Below are 12,422 nucleotides of genomic sequence, written 5' to 3'. Positions count from 1 at the left end.
GTTGAGTGGAGTGGCATGTGGGGTTATGTTGAGTGGCATGTGGGGTGATGTTGAGTGGAGTGGCATGTGGGGTGGAGTAGAGTAGTGTGACGTAGAGTAATGTGGGGTGGAGTGGACTGATGTGAGGTGTTGTGGAGTGACATGTGGGGTGTTGTGGAGTGACATGTGGGGTGTTGTGGAGTGACATGTGGGTTGGAGTGACATGTGGGGTGATGTGACATGAGGGGTGGAGTGGAGTGACGTATTGGGTGGAGTGACATGTGGGGTGGAGTGGAGTGACAAGTAGGGTGGGGTGGAGTGGAATGGCATGTGGGGTTGTGTGGAGTGACATGTGGGGTGGAGTGATGTGGGGTGGTATGGGGTCAAGTGACATTATGGGTGGTGTGAAATGTGGGGGGGGTTGAGTGAAATGTGATGTGGGGGTGGTGTGGAGTGGTGGCATGTGGGGTGGTGTGGGACAGTGGCACTGATGGGGTGATGTGGAGTGGCATGTGGGGTGATGCATGGGGGATGTGGAGTGGCATGTAGGGTGATGTTGAGTGGAGTGGCATATGGGGTGATGTTGAGTGGAGTGGCATGTGGGGTGGGATGGGGTGAAGTGACATTTGGGGTGGAGTGGAGTAGTGTGACGTGGGGTAATGTGGGGTGGAGTGGGGTGAGGTGGAGTGGAGTGGAGTGACATGTGGGGTGGAGTGGAGTGAGATGTGGGGTTGTGTGGAGTGACATGAGGGTTGGAGTGATGTGGGGTGGTGTGACATGTTGGGTGGAGTGGAATGACGTGGGGTGGAGTGGAATGACATAAGGGGTAGAGTGGAGTGACATTTGGGGTGGAGTGACATGGTGTGGTGGTGTGAAGTGACATGTGGGGTGATGTGACATGAGGAGTGGAGTGGAGTGACGTATTGGGTGGAGTGACATGTGGGGTGGAGTGGAGTGACAAGTAGTGTGGGGTGGAGTGGAATGGCATGTGGGGTAGAGTGGAGTGACATTTGGGGTTGTGTGGAGTGACATGTGGGGTGATGTTGAGTGGAGTTGCATGTTGGGTGATGTGGAGTGGCATGTGGGGGGATGTGGAGTAACATGTGCGGTGATGTGGAGTGGCATGTGGGGTGATGTTGAGTGGAGTGGCATGTGGGGTGTTGTTGAGTGGAGTTGCATGTGGGGTGATGTTGAGTGGCATGATGTTGAGTGGAGTGGCATGTGGGGTTATGTTGAGTGGCATGTGGGGTGATGTTGAGTGGAGGACATGTGGGGTGATGTTGAGTGGAGTGGCATGTGGGGTGATGTTGAGTGGAGTGGCATGTGGGGTGATGTTGAGTGGCATGATGTTGAGTGGAGTGGCATGTGGGGTTATGTTGAGTGGCATGTGGGGTAATGTGGAGTGGCATGTAGGGTGATGTTGAGTGGAGTGGCATGTGGGGTGGAGTGGAGTAGTGTGACGTGGGGTAATGTGGGGTGAAGTGGACTGATGTGAGGTGTGGTGGAGTGACATGTGGGGTGGAGTAACATGTGGGGTGGAGTGGAGTGACATTTGGGGTGGAGTGACGTGGTGTGAAGTGACATGTGGGGTGGAGTGGAGTGACATGTGGGGTGATGTGACATGAGGGGTGGAGTGGAGTGACGTATTGGGTGGAGTGACATGTGGGGTGAGGTGGAGTGGCATGTGGGGTGGAGTGGAGTGGCATGTGGGGTGATGTGGAGTGGCATGTGGGGTGATGTGGAGTGTAGTGACATGTGGGCTGATGTTGAGTGGAGTGGCATGTGGGGTGGGGTGGGGTGAAGTGACATGTGGTGTGGGTGGCATGTGGTGTGATGTGGAGTGGCATGTGGGGTGATGTTGAGTGGAGTGGCATGTGGGGTGATGTTGTGTGGAGTGGCATGCGGGGTGATGTGGAGTGGCATGTGGGGTGATGTTGAGTGGAGTAGCATGTGGGGTGATGTGGAGTGGCATGTGGGGTGATGTTGTGTGGAGTGGCATGTGGGGTGATGTGGAGTGGCATGTGGGGTGATGTTGAGTGGAGTGGCATGTGGGGTGATGTTATGTGGAGTGGCATGTGGGGTGATGTTGAGTGGAGTGGCGTGTGATGTTGAGTGGAGTGGCATGTGGGGTGATGTTGAGTGGAGTGGCGTGTGGGGTGATGTTGAGTGGAGTGGCGTGTGGGGTGATGTTGAGTGGAGTGGCATGTGGGGTGATGTTGAGTGGAGTGGCATGTGGGGTGATGTTGAGTGGAGTGGCGTGTGGGGTGATGTTGAGTGGAGTGGCATGTGGGGTGATGTTGAGTGGAGTGACATGTGGGGTGATGTTGAGTGGAGTGACATGTGGGGTGTGGTGTGGGTAATGTGGGGTGGAGTGATGTGAGGTGTGGTGGAGTGACATGTGGTGTGTTGTGGAGTGACATGTGGTGGAGTGGAGTAACATGTGGGTGGAGTGAAATGTCAGGTGGAGTGGAGTGACATGTGGGGTGGAGTGACATTTCAGGTGGAGTGGTGTGACATGTGGGGTGGAGTGACATTTCAGGTGGAGTGGTGTGAAGTGGCGTGGGCTGAAGTGACATTTGGGGTGGAGTGGAGTAGTGTGACTTGGGGTAATGTGAGGTGTGGTGACATGTGGGGTGTTGTGGAGTGACATCTGGGGTGGAGTGGAATGACGTGGGGTGGAGTGGAATGACATGTGGGGTGGAGTGGAGTGATATGTGGGGTGGAATGACGTAGTGTGGTGTGACATTTTGGGTGGGGTGAAGTGACATGTGGGGTGGGGTGACATGTTGGGTGGGGTGAAGTGACATGTGGGGTGGGATGACATGTGGGGTGGTGTGACATGAGGGGTGATGTGGAGTGATGTGGGGTGGAGTGGAGTGACATGCGGGATGCGGTGGAGTGACATGTTGGGTGGAGTGACATGCGGGGCCGGATGGCGTGGTTTAGTGGAGTGGAGTAACATGTGGGGTGGAGTTGAGTGAAATGTGGGGTGGAGTGGAATGACATGTTGGGTGGGGTGAAGTGACATGTGGGGTGGAGTGACATGTGGGGTGCTGTGGGGTCGAGTGACATTATGGGTGGTGTGGGGTTGAGTGAAATGTGGGGTGGTGTGGAGTGGCATGTGGGGTGGTGTGGCATGTGGGGTGGAGTGGAATGACATGTGGGGTTGTGTGGAGTGACATGTGGGGTGACGTGGTGTGGAGTGACATGTGGGTTGGAGTGTGGTGGTGTGACGTGTAGTGACATGTGGGGTGGGGTGGGGTGGGGTGGAGTGACATGTGAGGTGGTGTTTAGTGGAGTGACATGTCAGGTGGAGTGGTGTGACGTGGGATGGGGTGACATTTGGGGTGGAGTGGAGTAGTGTGACTTGGGGTAATGTGGGGTGGAGTGGAGTGATGTGGTGTGACATGTTGGGTGGGGTGAAGTGACATGTGGGGTGGAGTGACATGTGGGGTGGTGTGACATGAGGTGTGATGTGGAGTGATGTGGGGTGGTGTGGAGTGGAGTGACATGCGGGGTTGGGTGGAGTGACATGTTGGGTGGAGTGACATGTGAGGTCGGGTGGCTTGACATGTGGGGTGGTCTGGATTGACGTGTGGTGGAGTGGAGTGAAATGTGGGGTGGAGTGGAGTGAAATGTGAGGTGGAGTGAAGTGACATGTGGGGTGGAGTGAAGTGACATGTGGGTTGGAGGGGAATGACATGTGGGGTGGAGTGGAGTGACATGTCAGGTGGAGTGGTGTGACTCAGGGTGGGGTGAAGTGACATTTGAGGTGGAGTGGAGTAGTGTGACGTGGGGTTATGTGGGGTGGAGTGACATGAGGTGTGGTGGAGTGACGTGGGGTGGAGTGAAATATTGGGTGGAGTGGAGTGACGTAGGGTGTGGTGGAGTGGAGTGACATGTAGGGTGGTATGGAGTGACATGTGGGTTGGAATGACATGTGGTGTGGATTGGAGTTGTGTGACGTTGAGATGGGGTGGAGTGACATGTGGTGTGGGGTGAAATGTGGGTTGGGGTGGAGTGGAGTGACGTGGGTTGTAGTGGAGCGGTGTGATGTGGGGTGTGGGGTGGAGTGACATGTGGGGTGACATGTGGGGTGGGGTGGAGCAGAGTGACGTTGAGATGGGGTGGAGTGATGTGTGGGTTGGACTGACATGTGGGGTGGAGTGACATGTGATGTGGGGTGACATGTGGGTTGGGGTGGAGTGGAGTAACGTGGGTTGTAGTGGAGCGGTGTGATGTGGGGTGGAGTGACATGTGGGGTGACATGTGGGGTGGGGTGGAGTGGAGTGACATGTGGGGTGGAGTGGAGTTTTGTGACGTTGAGATGGGTTGGAGTGACATGGGGGGTGGTGTGGGTTGGACTGACGTGTGGGGTGGGTTGGAGTGACGTGGGGTGGAGTGGAGTGACATGTGGAGTGATGTGTGGAGTGGGGTGGAGTGTAGAGTGACGTAAGGAGTGGTGTGGCGTGTGGTGTGCTGTGGAGTGACGTGTGGGGTGGTGTGGTGTGGATTGACGTGTGGTGTGGTGTGGATTGAGGTGTGGGGTGATGTGGAGTGACATGTGGTGTGGGGTGGAGTGACATGTGGGGTGGAGTGGAATGACATGTCAGGTGGAGTGGTGTGACTTAGGGTGGGGTGAAGTGACATTTGAGGTGGAGTGGAGTAGTGTGACGTGGGGTTATGTGGGGTGGAGTGACATGAGGTGTGGTGGAGTGAAATATTGGGTGGAGTGGAGTGACGTAGGGTGTGGTGGAGTTACATGTGGGTTGGAATGACATGTGGTGTGGATTGGGGTTGTGTGACGTTGTGATGGGGTGGAGTGACATGTGGTGTGGGGTGACATGTGGGGTGGTGTGGAGTGACGTGTGGTGTGGATTGACGTGTGGGGTGGAGTGACGTGTGGTGTGGTGTGGATTGACGTGCGGGGTGGAGTGACGTGTGGGGTGGAGTGACGTGTGGTGTGGTGTAGAGTGACGTGTGGGGTGGTGTGGAGTGACGTGTGGGGTGGGGTGGTGTGGATTGACGTGTGGGGTGGTGTGGAGGACGTGTGGGGTGGTTTGGTGTGGAGTGACGTGTGGGGTGGTGTGGAGTGACGTGTGGGGTGGTGTGGAGTGACGTGTGGGGTGGTGTGGTGTGGATTGACATGTGGGGTGGTGTGGAGGACGTGTGGGGTGGTGTGGTGTGGAGTGACGTGTGGGGTGGTGTGGAGTGACGTGTGAGGTGGTGTAGTGTGGAGTGATGTGTGGTGTGGTGTGGATTGACGTGTGGGGTGGTGTGGTGTGGAGTGACGTGTGGTGTGGAGTGACGTGTGGTGTGGTGTAGAGTGACGTGTGGGGTGGTGTGGAGTGACGTGTGGGGTGGTGTGGTGTGGGAGTGGTGTGGTGTGACGTGTGGGGTGGTGTGGAGTGACGTGTGGTGTGGTGTGGATTGACGTGCGGGGTGGAGTGACGTGTGCGGTGGTGTGGAGGACGTGTGGGGTGGAGTTGTGTGGAGTGACATGTGGGGTGGTGTGGTGTGACGTGTGGGGTGGTGTGGAGTGACGTGTGGGGTGGTGTAGTGTGGAGTGATGTGTGGTGTGGTGTGGTGTTGATTGACGTGTGGTGTGGTGTGGTGTGGGTGACATGTAGGGTGGTGTGGCGTGACGTGTGGGTGGTGTGGATTGACGTGTGTGTGGGTGGATTGACGTGTGGTGTGGTGTGGTGTGGATTGACGTGCGGGGTGGAGTAACGTGTGGGGTGGTGTGGTGTGGATTGACATGTGGGGTGGAGGACGTGTGGTGTGGTGTAGAGTGACGTGTGGGGTGGTGTGGAGGACGTGTGGGGTGGGGTGGTGTGGATTGACGTGTGGGGTGGTGTAGAGTGACGTGTGGGGTGGTTTGGTGTGGATTGACGTGTGGGGTGGTGTGGAGGACGTGTGGGGTGGTGTAGAGTGGTGTGGGGTGGTGTGGTGTGGATTGACGTGTGGGGGGTGGTGTGGAGGACGTGTGGGGTGGTGTGGTGTGGAGGACGTGTGGGGTGGTGTGGAGGACGTGTGGGGTGGTGTAGTGTGGAGTGATGTGTGGTGTGGTGTGGAGTGACGTGTGGTGTGGAGTGACGTGTGGTGTGGTTGTAGAGTGACGTGTGGGGTGGTGTGGAGTGACGTGTGGGGTGGGGTGGTGTGGATTGACGTGTGGGGTGGTGTGGAGTGACGTGTGGGGTGGTGTGGCGTGGAGTGACGTGTGGGGTGGAGTTGTGTGGAGTGACGTGTGGGGTGGTGTGGTGTGACGTGTGGGGTGGTGTGGAGTGACGTGTGGGGTGGTGTAGTGTGGAGTGATGTGTGGTGTGGTGTGGTGTTGATTGACGTGTGGGGTGGTGTGGTGTGGAGTGACGTGTGGTGTGGAGTGGTGTGGTGTGACGTGTGGGGTGGTGTGGTGTGACGTGTGGGGTGGTGTAGTGTGGAGTGATGTGTGGTGTGGTGTGGTGTTGATTGACGTGTGGGGTGGTGTGGTGTGGAGTGATGTGTGGTGTGGAGTGGTGTCATGTGACGTTGTGGGGTTGAGTGGGGTGAGACTGGTAATGAAATATACAAAATAAAGACTGTACTAAAGAGCATCACTTTAAAGGTAAAAAATGAATTGGAAAATGTTTAAAAAAAACAGACAAAATATAAATTCTTAGATCTTGTGATTCCAGTATTATTTGACAAGAAACTGAGTAATATTAGTTGATGCGTTCCTGCAGAATCGTGGAGGTCAAAGCTTGTCCATTTTCAGCTCTGAGGGACAGCTAGGGCAGTTCATTGGGGGTATTTGAGGTCTTGAGTATTTTGTGTTATGAAACGTAGGCCTATCGCTAAACATTATTGTTTCGCTTTTAATCATCAAGACAAAATTCCTTTCCTTGCCGGAGGGGACACAAGTCAAGAACAGTCAGTGTCAAACATACACTCTGGTGCAAACCAAATAAAGCCACAAATGATCCCTTCTCTTGCAGTGAGTCCAAGGTCTAAACGATGCAGGCTTGGGGGTTTGCTTCATTATTAATAAAGTGACTCACTTCTATTCTAAGACCTGTGCTCTGCATTCATTTTGTTTTATTACAAATAGCTTATGTAAAATGTGGGCTTGAAGTCCTGCTTTTCAATTGATTGACTTGGGTTCTGTCTATGTTCACAACGAAAGCGTGGACTGTCTTTCATTTGTCTTGGATTGGATTTTAGAACTGACAATCATCAGTAGTTTTTTTTTTTTGGAATTGTTAGTTAGATTACTTGCTCGTTATTACTGCATTGTCGGAACTAGAAGCACAAGCATTTCGCTACACTCGCATTAACATCTGCTAACCATGTGTATGTGACAAATAAAATTTGATTTGATTTGATTTGATTGTGAAATAGCTCATATAGACACACTTGGAGTAAGTTATTAGCCTGCATAAAAAAAAATCATAATATGTTTTATTGCTTATGATGACTAATGTTTTATCCATCCAATATTAAACCAGTGATAACATATCGCTGTTACTTTACTAATGCAGGAAACTTTTGAGCTGCATTTAAACATCTAAAGAGTCTTTTACTCACAGCATGCAAGAGCTATTCCACAGTTGTCACAGTTGACTATGGCATAATTTAACAACATATTCATAACCACAATATATGCTTGTACCTGTGCAGAAACACTTAAGCCTGAATAGTCAGAGCAGTACTAAAAGTCACAATTGTTTAGCTTGATGGTGGGAAAGCATCCACTCAACTTATTTTTCAAACAGTTCAAGTTGTAATGGTTCAGCTCATCCTTGGATCGCTCTGCTTGCACAACAAGTATAATGATACCCCCTGCTGCTGCTCTAAGACCATGTTTTCAGCACAGACGCATTAGAGGAAATGTAAGCATTTAAGAAGGGAATGTCACTCACAAGGTTATTGCCTCTCTCAACTGCTTGCTGTGCATTTACATGATGCTGACCAAGCTACGAAACACAATCTACCACAAAACCAGTGCGGGCTGCCATTTACAGGCACACTCACCACCGGGGAATAACCGGAGGGATATTAGAGAATCTAGTCATTGAAATCTCCCTACATTACTAATGATTTCAGTGCAGCACACATTAGCTTCAATCCAAGAGCAACCTAAATCAAATCTGTAATAAAGATAACTACACTCACATATCTGAAGTAGTTATAAGCTGGTTAAGATGGTTGCCAACTTCCCTTCTAAATCATAGCTAAACGCATTCGTTATTTTAAAGTTTCTGTGGGTTTTGGAATGAGCATGCCCTATGAATCATTTTCTCTGTCTGGTTAACTGTCTGGCTTGGATGTTATGTTCTTCATGTTAAATGAATGCAAATGTCAGTTCCACACTGACTTGTGGAATTATAATGTAAATAGATGGAATCCATTACCTGTATTGTGGGGAGGGTTTCCCCTCTGCCTCACATGTAATGGTGGCTTCCTGGTCAGGGGAGTTGTTGGGGAGAATGAGGTCACTGGGCTCTGTTCTCCATCTTGGCCCTTGGAACAGGACATCTTGTGCATGAGCTGGAGAACATAAGAAACACAGGCTGTGATACTCAGGCGTTAAACAATTGGCTTTCGTCAATGTGTGACATTTCAGTCATCTAACATCTAAGGATAACAAACTAGTCTGAACAAACAGGTAGAGGGTGAAAACTTGCGAATCCTGACACGCCAGCACTCACCAACAGAGGTGACAAAAATTGATGACACATTTGAAAACCATGTTTTTGATTACAAGATGGTAATACACTGTACAAGAGCGACGGGGCCAGTAAAATATTTGATTTTGACGAGAGATAAGGAAACCATTATTTTATGAAATAGTATGCTACTAACCCCGATGATTCTAATAGTTTATCCATGAAAAACCTTCTTGTTGGCAGAACTAATTCAATGTTGGCACCACAAAAAGCATCTGAGCAGTGCAAAAACCATGGAGACTTCATGTGCCGTTGAAACGTCAGTCACATGCTTGCAGCTGTGTGAATCCATTTGGAAGCAAGACGATTTATGATAAGCAACAAATCTCTCCCGCTTTGTTAGTGTTACATCACTGTGCAAACCTCAAAATATGTTGGACGTTTTTATTTGTAATCTAAGACCTTATGTTTCGGATACTTGTGTTGATTGTTGAGACCCTTAAAGCCTACACATTCAATTAGTTGTTGGAATGCTGCATCATTCGGAAGAGTGCAGTCCATCAAAAGTGACCAATCAATAACTCAACACTTTCAACTTTTTGGCCATCCGATTTCGATGTCTCCAAACCCTGCTGCATCAATCTCTCCTATAGGACAGCATACTTATTGAAGAACATTGGATTCCCAGTGTGCAGCGGCTCTTACATTTTAAAAAGTAAAGGAACGGTTTCAACATGATTTAGACATGTAATACCTAGTGAGGTTGATTGCTCTCAATATCCTCTGGACTTTTTCACATACATCCCCAGTGCCTGCAGTGCTGCCTTCCCCAGGAACCATTTGACTGAGGTCATAGATATTAAAGTCACATGCTAAGTTTGACGGTTATATTAGCTATGCTGATTTAGTCTACACCACCTTCCTTTGAGAAATAGCTGTGAATTAGCTATAAGCTATGTCAAAACAATCAAAATGACATACATTGGGATTTGCAATGTCATTTGCACACACTAAAACAATTCAACCTCCTATTTGTTATAGCACTTTGATATTTATTTAATGTAATGAATAGCACTATACAAGTTGAATATATTATTATTATTTATAATTATTATTTGCTGTGGTTGTCTTTCAGTGGAAAAAGAGAGAAAGAGAGAGTGAGAGAGAGAGAGAGAGAGAGATTTTCATCCCAATCCCAGTTGACCACAGGGTCAGTGTGGCAAGTGGTTTGGGATGAAATACAGGCGTAGTTCCATCCCAAGGATTCTGATAAGGATCTCTGACATCTCATACACAGGAATAGGAATGGAATCCCAGAAGTCCCTGGAGGTGCAAATGCAGTAGGCTGCCCAAGAGATGGCTGAAGGGCAACAGGGGAAGTAGCCTAGCGTAAATGGAAAGCTGCATTTTAATAAATTTAACCTTGTCTGAATAAAATATAATATGGTTGGTTGCAAATACTAGGCTTGGAATCTGCCTGCCATCCAAAGTAATGCAATACAGAAACTGTAGAATTGTGTAGTCAGTGCATAGAATGGTTCCTTTTAGTTCATAGCACGCTGTCAAGCCGAGTCCGGAGAATGCATATAGCACTTTAAGATGATGTAGGCAACACCATAAGCATGAGATCTCTTACATTTCCATATAGACCAAATAGACAACATAGGGCACACACATCAGTGTCATACTGTCAACTTCAAACAGTGCTCCATTGAGCGGTATTGCAGTAAACTTGCCAAAAAATGTATACCAGTTTCTCATTTGTAACAAAAAGAGCAATAAGGCCTACTTACATTTAGCAAGTAACAACGTTAATATAAACATGAATCATTCCACTGATGGAAAATCATACAGGATTAGGAACTTGTAGAATGATAACTGTAAATACCTCTTCCTGAATAAAATGTGTAGTAGAACATCTTACCGGCAAGGCAACCAATGATTGATAGCAGCAGAAGTCGTTTCCATAGTAACATCATCTTCAGTTGCCAAGGGCAAATACGACTCTCATCCAATTGCTTGTGAATGGAATGTTCTCCCTTGATTACGAGAATCTTAATCTAAGGGGAAAGTAATTATAGAAATAATTAAAATAAGACATTTTGAGCCAAATATGACAAGCATTCAACAACAGAACATGATTCCAGTATTGCAAAAGTTGCACTATTCATGTTCTTTATTCTTCAATAGTTTTTAGAAGACTTTAATAAGTAAAAAACAAACAGTGAAAGCAGTGTAAATGAAATCCACTCACTAAGGACAACACATGCACATTACAACATTACTGTATGCAATGGTTGATTAATTACATTATTATTTATACTGTATGCCCTTTGATGACTAAATGTAATGTAAAATACAAGCGTTGACAAATTGAGGGTAAGTAAGAAAGGACATATATATGTACAAAAAAAAGGAAATAGGCATGCATCACGTTTCACGTTTCAATACCAGATGGATGCATAGGCAGCCATCATGGGGTGGAAGCGTAGCCTAGTGGTTAGAGCGTTAGAGCATTGGACTAGCAACCGGAAGGTTACAAGTTCAAACCCCCGAGTTGACAAGGTACAAATCTGTCGTTCTGCCCGGGAACAGGCAGTTAAGCCACTGTTCCTAGGCCATCATTGAAAATACGAATTTGTTCTTAACTGACATAATATGTATGAAACTTGGAAAAAGTGTGGATATGATTCAGCTGCAATGAATCAAAGCTTAAAAAAACAGTACCTATTCTATGGAACTACTGTATATCTTGGACAAAGTAATGGAATAGTGACACAAATAATTGCTAAATGGGCTTGTTTTTTCATGACTAAACCATCTCAGTGGATTTATTGTGAATCTGAGCAACAAGCACAAATCTGCTAAATATTACAGGAAAGAGAGGGTTGGAAATGATTGACCTCAAAATTGACTTTCCTCAGCCTCTTAATAGAAACTGGCAGACACCTTACAGTTAGCAGATACTAATATATAGCCTAATATGTGGCACATACTGTAGCTGGTACAGCATACAATGAGATAAACTTATGCATTTGTGAATAAATACTATAGATAAATGTTCCTTTCAAAACACTACCGGTCTTCTGTATCTCCTTTAATTAGCAGAAAAAAAGTTTATTCTCTCAATATGCATCCCATTTTTGCAGAGGTGGGATATATATTTTTTTTTTAAATTGAAAAAGACGTTTATAGATTTTTATTTAACAAGACATATATAAGCAGAGATATTACAGGAAAAATAATTATAGCAAAACCACATCAAAACCACATCTCTCACCACAACCCCACATGCACAAAACCTAACAGATCTCAAACTATTGTAATGATAATTTCAGCTCTATACAATATGCTAGAGTCTGAATCAACTGAATCCTCTGCGCACAAACTGAACTCTTGGAAGGAATAGTACACTACCCAGAGTTCCCTTCATTAGCCAATATTTCACACACATCGCTCTGCTCAACAAAATCCAAAAATGGTCCCCAAATCTCTTCAAAAGTGTCTTGTTTACCTTTAACCGTATATGTTATCTTTTCCATAGTTAGGCAATACATTTCCCTAAGCCATTGGGCAATACTAGGCCTGTTCACACTTTCCCAGGCAAGATGACATTTCCCTAAGCCATTGGGCAATACTAGGCCTGTTCACACTTTCCCAGGCAAGGGCTATCAAGCGTTTTGCTTGCAACAAGCACATATCTATAAGTGTTTGAACTTGATCCTTTAGATGATGACTGATTGGGTACAACCCCAGGATAAACACTTTGGGATGGAGAGGCAATTTTACTGACACTAT

The 12,422-nt window shown here is 47.9% G+C and overlaps 1 protein-coding gene across 1 annotated transcript in view; it reads right to left on the bottom strand.

The window, feature by feature from the left end:
- Positions 1-12,422, bottom strand: part of LOC112220351 (contactin 3b) — a 91,683-nt gene that overhangs the window by 63,463 nt on the left and 15,798 nt on the right. The window contains exons 2-3 of the mRNA XM_024382195.2: positions 10,549-10,684; positions 8,370-8,505 (exon numbers count right to left, since the gene is read on the bottom strand). Of these exons, the coding sequence (XP_024237963.2) occupies positions 8,370-8,505; positions 10,549-10,603 (191 nt within the window). The 5' untranslated portion in view covers positions 10,604-10,684. The remainder of the gene's footprint in view (positions 1-8,369; positions 8,506-10,548; positions 10,685-12,422) is intronic.

Source organism: Oncorhynchus tshawytscha, linkage group LG02 (assembly GCF_018296145.1).
Source record: "Oncorhynchus tshawytscha isolate Ot180627B linkage group LG02, Otsh_v2.0, whole genome shotgun sequence".
Classification (NCBI taxonomy): Eukaryota; Metazoa; Chordata; class Actinopteri; order Salmoniformes; family Salmonidae; genus Oncorhynchus; species Oncorhynchus tshawytscha.
This window is presented reverse-complemented; position numbering and strand designations above follow the sequence as displayed.